Source organism: Ahaetulla prasina, chromosome 3 (assembly GCF_028640845.1).
Source record: "Ahaetulla prasina isolate Xishuangbanna chromosome 3, ASM2864084v1, whole genome shotgun sequence".
Taxonomy (NCBI): domain Eukaryota; kingdom Metazoa; phylum Chordata; class Lepidosauria; order Squamata; family Colubridae; genus Ahaetulla; species Ahaetulla prasina.
The window spans coordinates 144,633,963-144,656,355 of record NC_080541.1 but is presented as its reverse complement, the minus strand read 5'-3'; the positions used below and the strand labels follow the sequence as shown (position 1 = coordinate 144,656,355).

At 35.5% G+C, this 22,393-nt stretch overlaps 1 protein-coding gene across 6 annotated transcripts in view; it reads right to left on the bottom strand.

Moving 5' to 3' along the window:
• Positions 1 to 22,393, bottom strand: part of PTBP2 (polypyrimidine tract binding protein 2) — a 78,929-nt gene that overhangs the window by 3,962 nt on the left and 52,574 nt on the right. For 4 of the 6 annotated variants that reach the window (XM_058174774.1, XM_058174775.1, XM_058174770.1 and 1 more), the window contains 6 exons: positions 15,031 to 15,226; positions 3,936 to 4,090; positions 2,465 to 2,498; positions 1,967 to 2,059; positions 276 to 492; positions 98 to 175 (listed from right to left, as the gene is read on the bottom strand). In XM_058174774.1, the coding sequence (XP_058030757.1) occupies positions 98 to 175; positions 276 to 492; positions 1,967 to 2,059; positions 2,465 to 2,498; positions 3,936 to 4,090; positions 15,031 to 15,226 (773 nt within the window). The remainder of the gene's footprint in view (positions 1 to 97; positions 176 to 275; positions 493 to 1,966; positions 2,060 to 2,464; positions 2,499 to 3,935; positions 4,091 to 15,030; positions 15,227 to 22,393) is intronic. The other 2 variants (XM_058174772.1, XM_058174773.1) reach the window with 1 other exon arrangement.

Sequence of the window (22,393 nt, the reverse complement as noted above, 5' to 3'; positions counted from 1 at the left end):
ACGAAAACAATACAAGAAAGTTTTAATATAAAACCTATTCTTACCAAAGACAGCTGCTCCCTCATTTTAAATGAAGTTTCAAAGAAAATGTGCTTACTGAAAAAATTTAAATGCTTTCACAGTGCCTCCAGTATTACCAAACAACATGCGCAGGTCATCTTCTGATACTGACGGTCTACAAAAAGGAGTAAAAGAGAGAAGAGAGACAGGAAAGAATTAAAAGCTAATTTGGCTTTTACATGAATTTTTCAAGGCATTTGCTAGCCAAGACTTACGGAATATTAGATAAATGAAGAGTTGCAGATGGAGGAAAAATATTTTGAAAGTTTTTTGAACCAGGCTTCTTGAAACGATGAAGAGGTGAATTGCCAAAATCTTTTGTTAAGCCTTGGTCATCGAGACCTTCTCGAGGTAGCTGAACTGTCTGATGTTTGGAAAGAGTGACACGAATAATCTTGCCATACATTTTCTGCCCATTAAGATGGCTCATAGCTAAACAAAAATAATGAAGATTATTTGCTTCAGTCCTTATATCAATTTAACAATATAACTTTTTGATATAGTTATTGTTTTAAAAAGATTTTCTGGTGGCAATTTGTTTTTTAAATGAAGGCATGAAAAAGATGTAACTTTTTTTCATCTACTCAGTATCAAAGTTATTTGAAATACTAGTAGTTTCTCATAGAAGAGTTTTTTAAGTTTTAAAAAAGAAACAGAAAAACAATTAAATAATTAAAAAATAGCATGAAAAATAAAGCATAGTATAGTATATTCATTCTATCTATCTATCTATCTATCTATCTATCTATCTATCTATCTATCTATCTATCTATCTATCTATCTATCTATCTATCTATCTATCTATCTATCTATCTATCTATCTATCTATCTATCTATCATGACTGCCCATGAACTCTAAAATAAATAAATTTAGTATTTATGATTCCAGTGCATAGTAGACATCTAATCTCAATCTAAGTAGCATAATATATGGAAAAAAGGGATGTCTTAAAATGCCTGGTACTGAAAAGAGACTAACAAAAAAGCCTGGCTTTCCTATTTGGAAAGGGCATTCAATAAGGGAGACCCTGCAGGCAAGAAGGTTGATGTCTCTTGTCATTTTCTATTCCAAATTTTCCAGGGCTGTCTAGAACTCTTTTTTGTTGAATTACTACTGAATTTCAATGAATTTCTACTTAAAATTAATTTTTAAGTTTCATTTACATCACTGTGTATTCAGTAAAGCAAAAGGAAAAACAAAGGAAAATAATGGCTTATTTAATGTACAAATCAGATAATTTAAATACTACCAGTAATTAGACAGATCAATTTTAAGATACAAATCTAGAAAGACATGTTTCAGCAGAACTTTATTTTATTCAGACAGTAAACAATGGTACATTTTTTTAAGTTGGTGCATTTTGGAGCAGAATCTAAAATAATTATATAATGTGCCATTTACCTAAAAATTTAGTCTTTTTCCACTTCTTATAAATAAGATTATGTTTAACATAAGTGGGCAAGTTAATGAATTACCCTCATTAGTCTCATTCCCTTCCTTAAAGATAAACTTATTTTTAATGCAACCTCGGAAGAAAAGAGCATGAATCTGCAATATTCTGTTATTTAACTATCCACCCATCATGTGCAACTTTGCAATTATCTCACAGGTATAGAGGGTTGAGATCTAAAAAACCCCCAAACATCCAGAAAAATGTCTATAGCTGCACCCACTGAAAAGTAAATTTGAATCCTGACATTGTACTGTCCAATTGAACAGCCTCATGTTCAGAAAACAATTATCTATCTGTAGAACATAATAGGCAACTTTACAGATTTTATTCACCCCTACAGAATCCTGTGGTTTTATAAACTATGAAATATGAACAGTTTCCCAAATAATTTTAAGAAATACTGAAAACCAAGAATGAAATGGAAGGAAAAAAACCAAACATGTTAATCTCACCAAGCTGTGACTGGTTTCCGTCAGCCATCTGTATAAGAGCACTGTCTTTCTTATTGTATAAAATCTTCACTCGTTGTACATCCCCATAAACACCTTTTTAGGATTAGAAAAGTAACCCAAAAGAAATAGTATTTTAAATATAGCTAAATAGAACACTTCGAAACATCAATGAAACATTCGGACAGATCTTTCACTTCTTCCAGCATTCACACAAATGAATAAGAAGAACAAGATTTTGAATAGGTGGATTTTGAAAAAAGGAAGACATTTTTGATATACCCTCAAAGCTATGAGAATGGTTTTAAATAAAAGACCATGCAAAATAAAATCACATGCATTAAAAGAAAAGTTTGCATCTATGGAGTTTAAAAATAGCAAAAGAAAAATAGCAAAAGATTTACTATTCAACTTTAAGCCAAACTGCTAGCTATAAATAAGAATTAAAGTGAAACAAATAATTAAATCAATAATAAAAGTATAGTGCTAACGATAACATACCGAAGAGGGTAAACAGACTTTGGGGCGTAACCATCTTTAGAAGGAGAGAAGAGCAAGCAGCATAAGACAAGAAGAGAGAAGAGTCGAGGAAGAGCGGAGATGAACAGATCATCCATAACGAAGGGTGGTTCCCGCAGAATGGTGAGGTGGTCATGGATCATGGTTCAAGGCGGTTAATTGGGGCAAGTTGGTCCGAGGAACATTTTGTTCAAGCACAGAAGCATGAACATAGGGGATGGAGACAGGGTTGTAGACAAGGAATGCAAAGGATAGGATAGGGGAGGGTGTGGGAATTTGGGAAGAGACAGGGAAAGGGTAGGTGAGCACACAGGGAGAAGATGAAATGGGGAAGGGAAACAGTAATGCAGAAGAAAAATAAGGAAGTGGGGAACAAAAAAAAATAAAATATAGGTCAGTACATAGGAAATGCAGGAATTTGGTCAGAAAATGGTTGGTTTATGTATTGTACAAGAAAAACTGAGTAAAATGTAGTCACCCAAGACAAAATATGGGTAAAGTACATCCATATCATACAGTAAATTACATTTCAATAGAACATGAAAAAACATGCAATAGAAACTTAAAGAAAAAAAATCCTCTAAACTTTAACTGCATAAGCATGTCTGGTTATGAAATGCAGGGAGAAGTCTTTCAAATGGCACTCTGATTCAAGCATTTTAACACGCAAGACTATGAATGACGAAAATGAGAGAAGTATAATGGTTCAATATTAAAACAGAGGCCAGTCAAATGGAACACATAGTCAAAGTAGACAAACCGATACAAACTATCCCACATTTCATACCAGCTTCCACAGCAAGTCAAAGTAAAGATCGAAGGCAATAAAATGCAAAACTAAAAGTAACTCAGACTTCAGAATTAAGGAAATAATAAAACAAAGGTTTTCTATAAAAGAGACAAAATGAATAGCAACTGCAAAAGAAAAGAAAAATTACTAAGAGAGATTGAAGAGTGCTGGATCAAGATCGCTGGGAGGAACCTTCAAAGAAAAATTTGTTAGAGTTGTTCACGTACATTAATACAACAAAAAGAGCAGAAATGAATAAGCATGAAATGAATTAGAAAAGGAACAACTATAACAACAAAATAGCAGTTTTATTAAATTCTATATTTCAAAATGGAGCACACTCAAGAGTTACAAAAATAAGCTAAAAAAAATATCCATAACATGCAGTGTTTACTCTCTTGTTTTTTAAAAAATGAAACATAGGTAGCAAAGTAGGAAAGGGTTATTTTAAAAAGGCTAGCTACCTCCAAAATCAAAAGTATTTAACAGTATAGAACAAATTGAAATCCAGCCATAATGCAATCTGAAGTAACATGAATAAATAAAAAGTTGCTCTTAAGATATGGAAGCAAGCTCAAAATAAGAAGGGTACATAAGAATTTGAAAAAGAATGAAGCATGATGAAAGAAAAAAGAATGCTGGACAGAAAGTAGATACACTAACCTCTTCATTTAAATTGCTAACCAAAAGGACTGTATTGCCACCAGTTGAAACTCCAGGCATACCCACACGGCCAGCTGCTGCTGCTGCCGCCGCCGCCGCAGCATTTGGAATCCCCAAAGGACTCAGCGCTCCTGGAACAGCTGCAACAGGAAGCCCTAATTTTAAAATAAAGCATATTTTACGAAACACACACAAGTCGCTCTAATATAGCTTAATTAATGCTCCCATTGCTGAAACCAATTCTTTATGATAAAGAGACTCTATGGCAGTGTTCTCAACCTTGGCATCTATAAGATGTGTGGACTTCAACTCGCAGAATCATCCAGCCAGCATGCTCTGCAACTGACTAATATAAATCGAAGCAAATGATGTTATTTCTTTTACAACAAATTCCAGATTAAGGCTTTTTTAATAAAAAAAAATCCCTTCTAGCGAAGGGGAGGAAAAAACCTCTAATCAATTTGAGTTTAAAGCATTTTTGCCTACATATTCTATCGGAAAAAAGTAACAAAAGCAACAAAGGGAAAAGAGTACGCATTTTTGTATTTCACCGTTCCTCAGAATTTAATAAAGTTAATTTCTTAATCTGCAAGCTGCCCCTAATATAATGCAAATTATCTATCGGAAGTGATGAAAAGCTCACAGATATATAAGCATCAAACTCTACAATGGACATGGACAATCACCCTTCCTAATTTTGAAATCATCATTGCCACTGTCCTGGCATAATGCCTTCTAAAGAAAAATCTTCTTAAGGATTACAAACTATATTCCATGACAATATTTCTCTAGAATAGTTTATTCACAATTTTCTTCAGAATAGTTTATTCACAATTATCTGTTCTCAGTGTGAAATCAATCTGTATTAGTACATTGTAAAACTATGATTCAATATTAGAGAGATTAACATAAAAATGTGCCTGTGCTGTGTATCCTTTGGTACTGAGAGAAAAAAAACTACTTGCAAATTGTATCAAAGTCTGGTGAGAATGGACTATGCACTAATGAGTGTTACTTGTACTAGTATTACTAGACGGAGTGCCATAGCCTACTCCACGGGTTGGCCACCTGCGGCTCTGGGGTCGCATGTGGCTCTTTGGGCCCTCTACCGCGGCTCCCTGTCACCCTGTCACGGCAGTGGCATGGTCGGACCCTTAGTGCAGGAGCAAAGTGCCCCTGCACTTGCCTTTGCACGGTAACAGCATTTTGCCTAGTACATTTGCTGTTGTCACCATCAAAGGCTGCTGGGAGAGAAGGGGGGGGCAGATCTTGCAGGATGGGTGCCATCTCCCAAGCCTGGCCTTTGTCGGCGGGGCCAAGAAAAAGAAGCGGGCGGCATGGGGAAGTGCTCCCCTGCCTGCGCCACTTTCTGTTTCCTGTGCCTTCCCTGATCTCAGCTCTTTCAGAAAGAGCTATATTTCTGGTTTGCTTTAGCCCTGCGTGCTCTCTTTGGGGCTTTTCGCCAACTGTTTTTCCCCCCTTCCTTTTGGAAAGCCAGGCTGGCGGAGCAATGAGCACAACTGGCAGCGGAGGCTTCCCTCCTCCTCCTTCTCCTCTTGTGCATACCTTCCCAGCCCCGCCACAGCTGGTCAGGGGGATGAGAGAGAAGGGAAGCCTCCTCTGCAGGTTGCACCCATTGCTCCGCCAGCCCAGTTTTCTAAAAGGAAGGGGGGGAAAAAAACCAGCTGGCGAAAAGCCCGAACGAGAGCACGCAGGGCTTTCCATGAGTGAGAAGAGACAGAGGCAGGGAGCAAGACACACACACACATACACAGACATATCAGAAATGGTATAAGGTCTCCTGCTTGAGCAGTGGGTTGGACTAGATGACCTATTGGGTCCCTTCCAACTCTGTTAATCTGTTAATCATTAAGAAAGACACACAGAGAGAGGGGGGAGAGAAAGAGAGAGAAATGAGAGGGAGATAGAGAGGGTGATAGGGAGATAGAAAAAGACAGATGAGAGAAAGAGAAAGATAAGAGGGATGGAGGGAGAGGGAGATAGAGAAAAAGAAAGAGAGACGAGAAAGATATATAGAGAGGGAGAGAGACAAAAAGGGAGTTATCTATTTCCCATAGAAAACATGGAGCCACAAAACCTGGGTAGGCGTGGCTAGGGAGGGTCATGTGACTGGGTGGGAGTGACATTGAATTGGCCACACCCACCCAGGTTTTGTGGTTCCGTGTCTTTTGTTTTCTGTGGGAAACGGGCCTAAGTGGCTCTTTGTGTGTTTAATGTTGCCGATCCCTGGCCTACTCCCTCCCCAAATTTAAAAGCAACAACTCCCTCCTCAAATCATGATATAAGGTTCCTATGGATGCTAAGATTTTTTTAATAAGGTAACATTACAATTATTTTTGTAATTTTGGTTTATAAAATTCCTGTTATAAAGATAAATCCTTTGCTAAGAATAATGATTTTTTTCAAACACTACATATTCTGACATGTTATATATCATTTAAGCAATGGCAGAAAAATCTATTCAAATGGATAGATGGAAATGGAATTTTAAAAAAGGTTAAATATAAAATACTCTAAGACCCTATCATGGATCTGCCTCTGGACTCCTCTCCAGATGCAAGTTTGGAGGGGGAGGATGAGTTTGAGCAGAGGACAACTCAGAGCTGAGCGATGGTCCGGACAGAGAAACCGCAGCTGGGTGGATTGGATGAGCAACAGGCTGAGGCTAAGTGAGGTAAGCCGCAGCTGCAGTTAGATGGCCAGGAGGCTCCAGGTAAAGACTGGGAGCAGCTGCCACCCATTAGCAAAGAGGAGGAAGTGACGTCCATACCTCCTCCTGATCCAAGGTCATGTAGGGCAGAAAGGAGATAGACACAATGCCAGTCAGCTAGATTATTTATGAGGAGGCAACACCAAGGCAACATTCAAGTCCTTGCTGCAGTGTGCCCAGTTCTGTGCCATGTATCCTGACCCATTTGACTTGTGGATTGTTTCGCTGGACTTTGTGTGTAAACTGATTGACTCCGTTTACCCAGTGACTCTTGCCGTGCTGAGCTTGGAATCCAAACCTGTACATCCTGGATGCTTTCTGAGGACCTGTTTGGTGTTGAATAAAACACTTTTATAGAACTCTTGCTGTATGTATGTGGAATGGAGTAGCACAGACCCAAAGGAACAAGGAAGAGTCGAATTGCCTAACTTGACTTTGTATTTTGCAGCCTGCTATTTGATTTGGAGGAGAATAGGTTCTCCTGAGATATAAGAGAATTTTAAAATTAGAAGAACACAGTCTGAGATTTGGATGGAATTGTTTTCTTTTTTGGTATGATAATGTTAACGTAGATCTTAATAATAATTATATTAGAATCATCACACTCAAAATGTGGAATAGAAGATATAAACCCAGACTGTGCCCAAAAATGTCTTCAGGGATCTCAGCACAAGAAGCATTTTATAGGAGAAAACAGAACAGCAAGCAAAGAGGCTAACCTATTGAGAGACAAGAGCATGGAGAATGTAAGATGAAATTAAAAGAACAGCTGCCTGTAGAGTGATTTAGTTTTCAATGTTTTTTGTATGTACAATGAAGAGAAAGATTTAAGATAGATATGACATTTGGAACTGAAAAGCGGAAGGCAGAATTTGTAGTTAAATTCTGTAAAAAGATAAACATGTAAAATATATAAACTTTTATTCAAACGTAAAACAAAAGAATACATGAAAGAGTGCATGATAAAGAACTTTGGACATAGTGACATAGTGATAAACTGTGAGAAAAAATGTGGTTAAAAGGTATAAAATTTACTTTTTGTTAGACAGTATTTGTTTTAACACAGAAGAGATAAAATGATTGCTACATAACCAGAAAAATTGTATAGAATATATAAAGGTGCTTCAATTTTTTACTGGAAATGTGGACAACACAAAAGATCACTGTATCGTGTGTGGTGGACTTGTAAAAAAAAAAAGCGAGAAAAGTTTGGATTCAAATATACACAATTGATGCAAAGAATTTTAAAAACTTAATATTTAATTAGTACCAGAATTTTTATTTGTGCTGGGATTAGTGGACAGACAATTAGAAAAGAGCCATGGAAAGCTATCTTTACATATGATTACTTTTTGTGTAAGACTATGCACAAAAAATGAAAAGAAAATATGATTACTTAGTATCAAGATCAAAAAGAATCCATAATGAATGTATTTTGGAACCATAATAGAATTTCTGAACATGAATAGAAGATTTATAAGCAACATTTCTTTATAAATCTCTCTCTCTCTCTCTCTCTCTCTCTCTCTCTCTCTCCATTCCTCCCTCCCTAACAGATTTATATACTATTAAATGGGGCATATAATTCAGTGATTGAAGGTCCAAGACTATAATTGCAGAAATAGTTATTTGACTAATAATACAAGATATATATTGAATCAGAGATCTACATGTCACAAATTAGACAAATCCTTCACTGATACAAAATACTAAAATCCAGTGTCATATAGTATCTTTACTAAATATGTCATGATCACGACATATCTCAGGTTCTTGCTTTGGCCAGTGAACAATATGAGATTCAGTAGCTCACCATGATTTTAGATATAATGCTTGGATGAAAGAATGAAAATAAAGTAAATATATCAAAATGTCATAGTTGAACACTCAATAAAACCCTATAATTTCCCATGGACATCTATTATATATCATCATATTTTTAGAAAGTTCATGGAATAAGTAAGCAGTCTCTAGGATGAATGATGAAACCGTCTGGGCCATGTTTCTTGGGAATATATACAGAGGGCATTACATTTGCAAAGCTGGTCTATTGCATTCTATAAATATAACTGGCTCACACTAAAGCAAACAAAAGTAATATTAATCTAACATAAAACCCACTCATTTCAAAAATGCCACTCTGATAAGTAATACAAACATTAAACTCCAATACTTGGAGACCAAATGGGATGAAGAAAGAAATAACAAAAGTTCATATAATCCTTCAGTGAGGGTACTGTAGGGTAGAAAATGATCCAAGAGTTAATCCCTTGAAAAAAGATGCTGAAATCATAATACACCTGAAAAGAGTTCAAGAATGCAAGTTGAATCTTCACATTGGTCAGAAGCAGCAATGTAAAAATTGGTGAACAGAAGGTTTCCAAACTCCTTATTTCATAGACTTAAAGTAGTAGAAGAGCTACTATAAGGAGACCTCTACATTTTTACTCATAGTAGCACATTTGACAAGCAACTAGCCTTAATGAAATATGGATTCATTGCTAACTAGATTATTGTTATTGTTATTTTTGGATTGTTATTTTTCTTCCTCACAAGCATATGACAATTCTAAAAATATACCGCCTGATTTGGGGCTTTGCCTTTATGGAACATTTATTTCAGCAATCCAAGTAAACGTGAAGCAATACCAGCTGCCTCAAACGCCACTTGTGTAACTGCCTTAACTAGACTGGAAAATTCTTTGGAGGGAAAGGTGATATAAAAACTTTAATACTGCAGTGTCCTTATAACCAAACTCCTTTCTATTCAAAATGGGACTTAACAACTTTACCTATTATTGAAACATGGCTATACTTAGGACAGTGATGGCTAACCTTTTTGTCATGTGGCGAAAGTGTGCGCAAAATAGCACTCGTGGTGCCGGCACCCATAATGCGATGTGTCCCCCCTCGCACATGTGCACTCCACCCCCACCCCCACATGCGCATGCCACCCCATTTTGGGCCTAGTAGGCCTCCCTGCTGTTACAGCTTTATTCCTCTTTAGCATTCATCTCTATTTGCTCCTGTGAGGCACTTCCTGTTCCTGTCGTATATATGTATTTATATTCTCGATGGCTTGTATAGCGTTTTAACTGCATTTTGATTAAAACTACTTGAAACACCTGCAGCCTCCTGGGATCAAAAACAGGCCGTGGGGTGGGGTGGGGTACTGCACTCCCCACGCACCCCGCTGCACGTGTGTGTGTGTCTCCCACATGCACCCTGCTCCTCACTGTGAAAATTATCTGGCCAGCGGGAGACGCGCATGCGCAGTGGAGCTGAACTGGACGACGGCTCACATGCTCCCAGAGAGAGCTTCTGCGTACCATCTGTGGCACGCGTGCCATAGGTTCGCCATCACGGACATAGGAGATCACTATTTTGTATATTCTGGAAAAAATGAGGGCAAGCTAACAACATCAATGTTTCCTTGCTCAAGATATTATGTTAAGAGTTCATTAAGAAATTAGACATATCTAACCTAAATATCTCTGTTCCTTTTTTGCTTCTGGGTACACTAGTGGACACTAATCTTAAGCTAATGGCAGGCCTGAAGCCTGAAGGCGCAAAAATGATCTTATGTGTAAAGCAAAGATTCTTCTTCATCAGTTTAATATAATATTAAATAGACTGGGATTTCCACAGGACAAAAATACCAAATTTCCTTTTTAGTAAATACACTCAATAGGTATGTGACTCCTAGAGATTATATGCTGGAGACTCTTAACTTTCTGTACTACAAACTTGAGATTCAGTTTGTAGCTTCATAGGTACTACAGGTAGTTCTCAACTTACAACAGTTCATTTAGTGACCATTTGAAATTACAATAGCACTGAAAAAAATGACTTATGACTGTTTTTAACACTTATGATTGTTGCACCATCTCCATGGCCATGTGATTGAAATTCAGATGCTTGGCAACTGACTCATATTTATGACAGTTGCAGTGTCTCAGGGTCATGTGACCATGTTTTGTGATCTTCTGACACACAAGTCAATGGGGAAGCCAGATTCACTTAACAACCATCTGACTAACTTAACAACTGCAGTGGTTCACTTAAGAACTGTGACAAGAAAAGTAATAAAATAGGGCAAAATTCACTTAACAACTATTTCACTTAGCAACAAGGGCTCAATTGTGGTCATAAGTCAAGGACTGCCTGTAGTTCAAAGCATATTAAGTGATGAAAAAAGTTTCTGTCCCTGGCCCAATTTATGGGCAGGCTCTCTGCACATTGTATCAGGTCACTTACATATAGACAATATTTATAAAGTGAGAACATGTTGACCTCAAGTTATCAGTGTTTCTGGAGGTGGTTTTTGTTATCTATCCTACATCAACAAAAGCTCTGGCCCTGCAACAGAACTTTTCCAGCTCAAGTCCACATAGTAACTTACTAGATTAACATAAAACAATCCCAACTCCAAAATTAGATGGGAGGGTTAAGCTTCATCAGAATGCCTTTCTATCTCTAAATAGGATCTCAGGGCAGATTTAGCAGACTTTAGATAATAAAAGTGATTGAAGAAAACAGATTAACAAATTAAATATCCAATAGGTCATAAAGTATCATGAAAAATTGTGGCAACAATTGCATACAGTTGACGTTGAATGCATTGGGAAGGAAGCATTATTAAAATAGCTGGTTAAGTGATAATTAATGAGTTTTTTGTTACTTGTTCAAGACTGTAATCTTTAGTTACTTTTGTAATTCAACCCCTAATGGTACAGTTCTATCCTTCCGTGGAAATAAATGTCAACTGTTAAATGACTTTTACTATCTCTCTAATTTTTTATTACTAAGCATGTGAATTTCTTTTGCCTAATTACACAGAAGAATCTCAACTCATCAGAAAAATGGCATAATTTATTTGTCTACACTAATAGATCAAATGCTTATTTATCCTCTAATTCTACATTCCTAATAGAAAAGATATTCTTGTCCTACATGTATAATTTCCAAAACACTTACTCAGGCAGATTCAATAGTATTCTTTCTCTCAACTAAACATTACCTGCACTATATGGCCTTTCACAGCAGTTTGACCAGAAGCTTATTCATGTAAAATATAAATGGGGTTTCTAGTGATAAAAGTATCCAAATGCACCTTGCAAAGATTTAAATTCACTTTTAGTCCTGAATGGGCAAACTTTTAAACACTCTTTCCCCTCAAGACTAAATTATGGCACTATCAAAATGTTATTATTCTTAAGTTACAAGCAGAGAACTAATGCAATGTCACACAGTCAGTTTTCCTCCAATTTTTTTCCATAAAGTACAAAATGCATGTCAGTAAAGGAATCAAGAACTCTTCCTAACAAAACATCAGAAAGCAAGCTTTTCTATTTGTTGAAGAGATTTCCCCCCTACAAAAACATAAAAAAGCAGATTGAAATTGTATCCAATTTACAGTAAATGAAAGAACAAACCATAGAAATATATATGAACAAAGACCATGGCGTAACATTTACAGTTTTAAAATGAAAATCAGAAATAGTATGAGCTACATATACCTTACATGCATTACTAATCTCAAAAAATTAAGTTCTGCAAGGACAGTGATGGCTCTTGTTTCGGCCCCAAACTTTATATTACAAACCAGCAGATAGGGATAACACAGCCCCTAACCATTTCTTTATTTACTTCAGTATCATTAATGCCAAATCTCAGGTGGTTGGAAAGATCAATGTACAGGGCTCATGTATACTGACATACTCATCAAAAGACCATTTTTGCTTTTATATTAAACAGGTTTTGACAAATAAACGCAATAAATATAATTAGATTTCATGCAGAATAACCTATAGCCATACTCACAGTTTACTGTGTTTTCCCTTGAAGCAATATTTATCAGCACAAAGCAAAAAGTATATTTAATTGCCTTTTGACAATACAATTTATTGCTCCAGTGAAGATACTGACTGAATCTGAATGATTGTAAGCAATGAGATTCTCCTATCTCAACCATATATACAACTGACAGAGAAGCAAAAGGAAGAGGGAAACAAGTAATAGCTCTCATTTTGTGCAGGAACACAAAACTTTAAAATCTTTTTGGAAAACAATAATACAAAAAGCAGTCTAGTCAACAATGCAAGACTAGAACTGGCTGATTGCTAATTCATTTTGAAGGATTTGCTTAACTAATTGAAGGATTTGTCAAATTACACACAGTTCTGTACAAATGTTATCACTTTCTACTACAATGCTCCGTGGTTGATGGTCAGTCAGAAAGCTTTCTCATCGTGACATCTTACATCTGGAGTCTCATCTCCACAGAAACTTACCTGAGAAATTATGCTAAAGTTGTAGGAGAAAATCACACCAGCCATTTCAGCATGTTTAATAGTTGATATAATTATCTAGTGTTAATTTTTATTCTTTTTATTTAATAGTTTTAATTATAAGTTAGACAAAAAACTTATACTTAAAGGTGCTTAGGTGTCTTACATAAATCTTTCACATTTCTTCAGACTGTTGGACTGGATACAATTTCTGCTGAAATAATCTGTTCAATTATATAAGGCCCTGTATATCATATCAGTAAATGATATACATCTTTAGAATGAAAGCTGTTTTTTTCAAATGGTTATGTCATCAATGCCAGGAACAGCAGTTTCAAAGGACAGAAAGGGAAAGGGAAAGGGAAAGGCAGCACTAAGATTTTTTTCTTTATTTTTGTGACCAATGAATTTGCCCTCTATCACATCAACTGAAAACAATCTATTCTATTAGATTTGTTATGCCAATATTTAACTGGAGAGCCTAAAATTAGCTTGCTAATTTGATAAAGAGAATGAACTTGAACTTTTATTTTCACTTACATGCTCTAAAAGTCTGTAAGACCTTTTTGATCCCTAATATAAAATCTTTTGATACAAGTTACCATAAAATTGCTAATATTATTTATTGATATATGCAGTTCCTCATTCAGCATGTGTATTATCTCAGTTCATATGCCCTACATCAACAATACAGCATCATCTGTATCATTTCTGGATTATATCACTATGAGAATATGATTTTATTATATAGATCAGAGATTCTGAATTGAAAATGACAATTTAGACTACTGAATTAAACCTTTCATTTAGTGCAGGAATTAAAATGAATAAAATAAGTTTTTAATATATGGCTATGCTACCACTTGAACACAACCACAAGACAGCCTATTATCTCTCTAAATAACTGATTCTTTGTCGAATTACTCTTACTCTCAGGAGATTTTTCTTAACATGCAATTAGGATCTGCTTTGTTATGTACTGTACTGTGGGATGACAGACAACAGGCGGTGGTTGTCTTCCATATGACATCCCTTCAAATTCTTAATGAGTGCTATTATATTCCACCTTAGTATTCTTTTCTTAAAGCTGAGCATTTTCAGTTCCCTTCATTGTTTCTTACAAAATTTAGTTTCTGATTCCCTATTCACACATGCTTGCTGCCCTTTTCTAGATGCATCAAATTTGTCTAAATACTGTATTTTCTAATGCATGATATATCATTTTTGGGGTGGAACATGACAAATGCAGAATGGAGCATTCCTATGATTTAGAAATTTATGATTCCTGATCCTATGACTCATAGGATCTATACCATTATTGACCACATGATATTGCTGGCTTAGGTTCTACAATCCTAAAATATTCCCCCCCCAAAAAAATATTAATGTAAACTAGGTACTACTAAAATCTGTGCATTTTTTAAAACGATAACACTGCAGAATATTAATGCTTTCCAAATTCCATTTTCAGCCTGTTTCACTAATCTATCAAGAATTAGGGAAGAAGGAAATCTAGAATACTTTTTTTCTAATAAAAGCCATTTTTAGTATTACTCTTGTTTTGATTTTCAGTGAATTAGATAATTTAATTCAGAAGTGAGTGCTTATTTTTATCCTATATTTTTAAATCACACATAGATAATAAAACTGGCAAATTTTCATGGCCAATTCTTTTTTTTATCATACATAGATAATAAATTGGCCAATGAAAATACAAGGGACCACGTAGAATAGGATATGTATTAACATTCATTTCAACAAATTCTGGATGATGCATTAAATTAATGCAATGTTAATAAAAGTACCTTCCAAAATGGGAAACTTATTACCTGAATATCAGAAGCAGGTACTCAGATTGAAAAGACATAAATAAGTAATTGCTTAAGAAAGAAAAGAAAAAGTGGTGAGAACAGTAATCAAATAATGTTATTCTTAGGAACCAATTAATTCAATAAACTCATTCATGTGTTTTTGAGTAAGTGTGTGTACATAAACCACAAATGACATCTAGTTTATAAAGCACTACTGTATATATAGGACAAACAACTAAGAAAAAGGAATAAACAAAATCATACCTAGAAGTGAAGTCTCCTTTGCAAATGCAGCAGCAATAGCCGGATCCAAAGCTGGTTGACCATCACCAGATGGAAGGTCAGGACGAGTGTAATCTCTACTTTTATCATTATTATACTTTACATTCAAGTTGACCAATTTGGAAAAATCAATCCGTAAGGTACAGCAAGCATTATAAATATTCTGACCATCTAATGCCTGGAAAACCAGAAATATGGAATAAGATGATACAGCAAAATTTATAAAAGAAAATTAAATGTCCTCTGAAATTAAATCTCAAAATATTTAAAAATGTTTATATCAACTATATCTTGCTTTCTTTGCCTCCAAACTGGCACTTGACATTTGCTCTTGTGATATGAAGTTCCAACTAATACAAGCTTTACCAGACTGTTTTCAGCTATTCTTTTTCCAATCTGCATTATCTAGTGTTACTACCATTTGTCCTCATGGAATTTTTCCACCTCCTCCTTTAATACCTTTTCCTCCTAATTTAGTAGAAAGGTCTTATCTCAATAATTATTTTACTCTCATTTTCCAGAGACATCAAACAATATATGGTAAATTTCAATGTCATGTTTAAATGTTTGGCAGAAGTTGGAATGAAGGATTTCATAAGGAGCCCACTTAGTTTCTAGGATAAGTAGGCAGAAGCAAAGTTAATTCCTACTAAAGAAAGAAATATGTGCTTCAGTATTTCTAGCAATTTAGACACTTGGAGCTGGCTAAGAACAAGGCTAAAGAAAGTTAAGTATCTGAAAATAAATTATAAATTATTTTATACAGATCTACTCAGTGGTGGTGTTCAAGTGATTTAACAACTGCCCTAATGATTTCTTCCAACGACCAGTTTGCCAAATTGCTCAGAAAATTAACAACTGTTCTCCGAACTGGCTGAATCCCACCATTAGATCTACTGATGTAACTACATAACCATAACATTTTACAGCCTTATTGTTAGAAGTTTAGGAAATCAGGATAGAATAGTCAAATAGTTGGAGCAATTTCTGAAACCAAACAAAAAGAGAGAATATTACAAGAGCTGTTACTGCTCATGTCAGATTCTCTTCTTTTCTGTTATTATCAAATTTATAAACACCAAAAGAGATTGGCTGGGCATGTAATTTTATTGTAATAGACAGATGGACAGATATCTTATCATTTGCCCCAAAAGGAGAAAATAAGACAATACAAAAATTAAAATGCATATTATCCATAGTTGTCACTATACTGTAGTTTAAGAAAATTAAAACTATAAAACATTTATACACTAGGTATTTATTTTTATAAAACAGCAACTGGCAAATAGATTCCCATTCCTTAATAAATAAGGAATGAAAAAGAAACCATAACTCCTAAAATGGCAGTTGTAGACATGGAATGTAGCAGTCCATTAAGATTGCCAAAATCTAAGATAAAAATATATTTTACTTACTTTCTCAACTTTATTTTTTCTAACAAAACGATTTTAATCTTAAAACACTTAAAAATTAAAATACAAAGAAGAAAATATATTATCATCATTGGTTTACTAGTGAATTCACTACTATATTACAAGATATTATTATAAGATACCACAATCTCTGCCATAATAACACATATTGCTGCATTCTTTGATTGGTAGAAAATATTGCCTTTTAAGATCAAAACATATATACATGTTTAATCCCAAAATAATATAGTGAGAATATACTCTGCAATCTTGAAAAGCAACTGAAATAGGAGAAAATATAGTAATAATAGGTGACTTCAGCTACCCTCCATTTATTTGATAAATATTCTGGTTTTAACTGATGCATAGTATTTCTAGATATAAAACATTAATGTGTCTTGGAATGACTGGGAAGTTCCTACAGACAAAGCAAAGCAATGAAGAATTTATTTTGAAATGTTTAGCATCTGGTGCAAAAAAAATATTTTTGTTAACAATGACTTTGGTATTCAACACATTGTAATATTTAAGCAGCTTCTTAGAATTGAAAAGTATAGATAAAAGCAATAATTAGTTGAAGATAAAAGTTTCGAAAGCTCAGACGGTATTTAGAAATAAAAATGCCAGAGAAACAACGTAAGGTGATATTCCACACTATCCAAAATATTGAGACAATATCAGTTATTTTAATTTATCAGAACCAAAAAATAAATTTAGCCATTTATGGATATAAATAAATGGGTAATATCGCAGAGCAGCTAAAGTTGGGGTTTTATGATCTTCATTAAGAAAGATGTACATCTGTCCTTGATGGTGATGTCCTATAATTCCAAATTACATCACCATCACCCCAAGCAAAAACCAGGTCTACTGTGTGACACCTCTGCATCTTACCCCAATAGGTCAAGCCTGCTATAAATTAAGTTGCTGGTTACCATAGCTGCCATGGTGGGTATGAATTCAAAAATTGCCTCTGAATCTGTACCCAGGGAGGATGAGTTGAAATCCCTACGGCCATAGCCTGGAGACCGCAGATGGCAACCTAGAGAATGCATCAAGCAGCACAGGCAGAAAAACAGTAGGAAGGCTGGTCAATAACAGCAATCCCAACTAATCCCTAAGGCCTAGTGTCCCAACTAGAGTCTCCCATCTGCCTATTTCTGGGACAGCAGCCCTGACAACTGTCAGAATTTTGCAAAAAACAATAGTAAAAAGCTATCTGCAGCCTTGTTTCATCTGTTTTATACATTTCTTTGAACACTGGTGTATTTAAATATTATTTTAAATAAACCATACTTTTTTTCCTTAGGAGTAATTGATAATGTTATTAGAACTTGATTGTATCTTACAACAGAAACTATATTGCAATTATCTAACAAATGAACTAAAGGTCAAGATACGAAAACAGGTCTGGTATGCAACTGAGCAAAAATGATATTTTTATTATGAGGGATATTAAAGTCATTATAATTCATCCAATTAAACTCTATAAACAAGCTTGTAATATTTTCCATGTACAAGAATTATGCTTAGTTAGAGTAGCATGACAACCTTATAGAGGGTCTAAAATTTTATTAAAATTTTAGCCATTAACTAATCCACTATTAGAATAGAAAAAAGTATAAAACACCCACATAAAATACCTGAGTAGTCTTTGGTAGGGCTAGAGTAGTTAAAAATGCATACAGTTGTCAGAACATTTAATCAGCAATAATTAAAAAAAATATCCTGGATTACATCTTTCTAGATTCAAAATAAATTATGAAGATCTGGTATTCAACCTTATTACAGTCATACTGGTAGTCCTTGATTACGACCACAATTGAACCCAACATTTCTGTTGATAAGTGAGACAGTTGTTAGGTGAGTTCTTATCCATTTTACAACCTTTCTTCCATAGATGTTAACTGAATCACTGGAATTTTTAAGTTAGTAACATGGTTGTTAAGATTTAGCTTCCCTATTGAATGCTTATCAGAAGATTGCACAAGATGATCACATGACCCTGGGACACTGCAACTGTCATAAATATGAACCATTCAAAATTAGTCTGGGAAAGAGTAAGTACCAGTCAGTTCTCCCAGGTAAATCAGACAGAAAATGCAACTAGATGAGCTAATTCTACTATATTATAAAGCTACACTAACAGAAAGTGCCAAGTCTGAAAGTACAAATTTCCCACTGCCACTCTTAACTTCTTAAAAGGTTCCTTCCTAAGTTTCTTCCTCTGCCCGTTAAGCCACTGGGGGCTCCTGCCTCTCTTGTCTGATTGTTTCTTAGTGGATCTCTTCCCCTTGTCTCCCAACACAGACCCATCCACACTTTCTGTTGCCCTCCCCAAATTCATGCTTTCTCTCTCTCTCTCTCTCTCTCTCTCTCTCTCTCTCTCTCTCTCTCTCTCTGTGTGTGTGTGTGTGTGTGTGTGCGCGCGCACTGTGAAAGTTAGATTGGGATTCCCACTCCTAGGTCATCATTTTCACAACTGCATTGTATTTCTATCAATAATAATGTGATTTGAAGATATGACTTAGTTACAAGAACATTTTCTTTAGCATAATTAATCTAAAATTTGATTTAAGAAAACCAAAATGTCAGAAAAACCCCCAATCTTTACAGATTTTCATAGATATATTAAAGCAGGTCTGCACAACATACAGCCCAGAAATCCATCCAGTTTAAACATCTGGCTGAATAGGCAACCGACCGTAATATTATTGCCTTCTGAGATAGTTCCAGCTTGAAAATCACAGGTAAATCATTTCCCTCCCCTACTTTTTATATTCATGGGCTAACAGGGATATCAATATTCTAGACTGGTTCTTAAATCATTGGCCAAATGACCCTCTGGGGGCCCTAGGAAATTTTGAAGGGGCCACAGATGAAAAACATGTAACGGGGAACCATGGCCCATGCCAAGGGGTTTATAGGATTATAGAAAAGCAAAGTATATATGATTGCAAATCAAGTAGTCCTTGGTTAACAATATTAACTGGGATCAGAATTTCCATCACTAAGTAATGCAGGTCGTAAATCGTGACATCAAGCGAAGGTGGTTATGAATGATTGTAAGAGTATGAGATGCTGCGACTTTCTTAATTGTGAGCTAGTTACCAAGCGCTGAAATCATGATCAGATAACTGTGGGGTTCTGGGATGGATGGAGCTTTGAGGACTGGTCAAAAGTACCACTCATTCAGCTCCCTTATAACTTCAAATGGTCACTGAACAAATGATTGTTAACAAGGATACCTGTACTGTCTTACTGATATAAGAAAATACATGTTACTGTCTCAAATCCATATATGGTAATGGGATCTGGAGAGAGGGAGGTCCAGCAATCCAAGGTCAAAAAGGAGCCACACGGGGAAAAGATTTTAGACCTTCTTATTGGCAATTTAATTTTTACACCACTTAAACTGCAAGAGAAATTTGGATTATGTGGAGCTGCACAATACAGAACATATCAATAAAAACTTCTGATTTTGCCTTTGGTCCAAATCTTTTTCAACAGACATTTACAGAGAATTAACAAAGAGTGATGTAAGTTATTTAAATTAACTTTGGAATACTTCATATTAGCAAAGCAGTTAGATTAAAAGTTTTAAATATTATGTATGTTTATGATTTTAAAATAAGATAGTCCCAAACCTTTTCCAGACACCATAAGAATGTTAAAGAAAAAGTTGTTAACTTTGTTATGCTGCAAGGACAAAATGAGAATTGGGATAATTACACCTTTGCTATGGGATTGCCTATTATCATATTATTTGGTTTGATATTCCTAAATTTATTAATATAGCAATATCACTTAGACCAGTGGTTCTCAACCTTTATAGTGCTGCAATCCCTTTAATACAATTCCCCACAATGTGGCGACCCCTTTAATACAACTCCCCACGATGAGGCAACCCCAACTGTAAAATTATTTTCATTTTGAATTTATCGCACCTGAAGCCATATTGGCTAGCGATCTGAACTGCTTGTGATTGCCTTGAGGACGGAGGCATTAAAGTGGAGAATCCTCCCCTATTAAGTTTATCGTGCCTGAAGCCAGATTAGGCTAGCGACTGGGAGTGATTGCAGCTGGCTTAAGAGAGAGACATCAGAGCAAAGATTTCTCTCTTTTTTAATTCATCGCGCCTGAAGCCGAATTTGACCAGCGATTTGAAGAGCCTGCAGCTGGCTTGTGGAGTCAACCATTGGAGCGCGATTCTTCGACTCGCAAGTATACTTCCCATATTTCCAATGGTCTTAGGCGACCCCTGGCAAATCATCATTCGACCCCCAATGGGGTCGTGACCCACAGGTTGAGAACCACTGACTTAGACTTATATGCTGCCTCTTAGTGCTTTACAGTCCTCTCTAAGCAGTTTACAGAGTCAGCATATTGCCCCCAAAAATCTGGGTCCACATTTTACCAGCCTCGGAAGGGTGGAAGGTTGACTCAACTTCAAGCGCCACCAGGATCAAACTCCAGCCTGTGGGCAGTTAGCCTGCAATACTGCATTCTAACCACTGCACCACCAGCGCTCAGTTATATGGTTTGGAGAAGAGGAATGGGATTTAAAAATGATGTATTTATTGACCATGGATAGCACAGATTATTTTGTTAAAATGAAAAACAGCACTATTCCAGGCTTATAACCTTGGCCTGATGGTGCTGAGTTTGCTCTCCAGATATGTATTGCTTTTCTATTGAAAAGTGTGTGTGTGTGCATATGTGTACGTGTGTGTGGGTCTATACAAAATACTTTCTTGATTGTGTTATAGCCAAAACAATGTTGAATATGAGAGAAAGTTAAGAGACATTTGAGAAGCATGAGGAAGGAAAAATGTTACAATCATCACTCTTTGTAAGGTCACAAAAAAGTTATTTTCAAAGGTTGAATTTGTTCCCTTGAGCACATTTCAATCTTAGTAATATTAAAGGGTTGGAGCTGATATTGATAGGAATAATGCATACCATGTTGATATAGTATATGTATTCTAGGGATTGATCCCTAGGAAGAGACAAGTTGGGGAGATTTAATTCAGTGTCCAGCTTGCCTTCCATTGACAATGGTTTACCAAGCACTAAACTGAACCATCTGCCAGAGATGAGCTACAATTCATTTCCTAAGTACTCCTGGAAACAATTAAATTCCATTAGACACCAGAATTAAACCATCCAAATTAGTCCTGTTGCCTCAGGAAGGTCACAAATGGCTCTCATATATACACAGCTATACAACAGATACACTAAAACCCTTAAAATCTATTCTTCAACACATTATAAAACAGAAGAGATGACACATTAAAATAATCTGTCTATTTGAAGATAATAAAATACCATTTAACACAGACAAGCATAATGATAAAAACACTCTTAAAGACAATGAATAACATTTCTTCCCAAGGTTAAAACATGCATGCATGTTTATTCACAAGAAATTAAGAAAGTGTTTCCAACAATTCTGAATTAAAACTCATAGAAACCAGGAGTCTTCTGACAGGAATTTTTGTCCTTTATCCCTCCTCATGCAGAGGGGCTTTTCCAGCCTCACTGCTACAGATATGAAAGTCAAAAATAACCATTATCCACCTCACTCAAACCTCACAGAAAGTTACGACTGGAGGAAAATTGAAGTGAAAAAAGGCAAATCTATTCCTGACATCCACGTTTTTGTTCCCTACAGATACACAAAGTTTAATCTGAGATGCTTTTATTATACTCTGATCTAATTTTAGAAAATGAAACTAATCTATTTGTTTTGGTGGCTCATACAATCTAATGATAAACACTTCTTTGCAATGTAATTTGTAAAGAGTAATTTATGATATAAACAGACACACACTCTCATAAACTAATATAATAATGGAAGGAGGGAGTCATTGTGAGACAAAAATAAAAATTGGTGCCAATATTCACCTTTGCCACCTGAGTAACATGCTAAA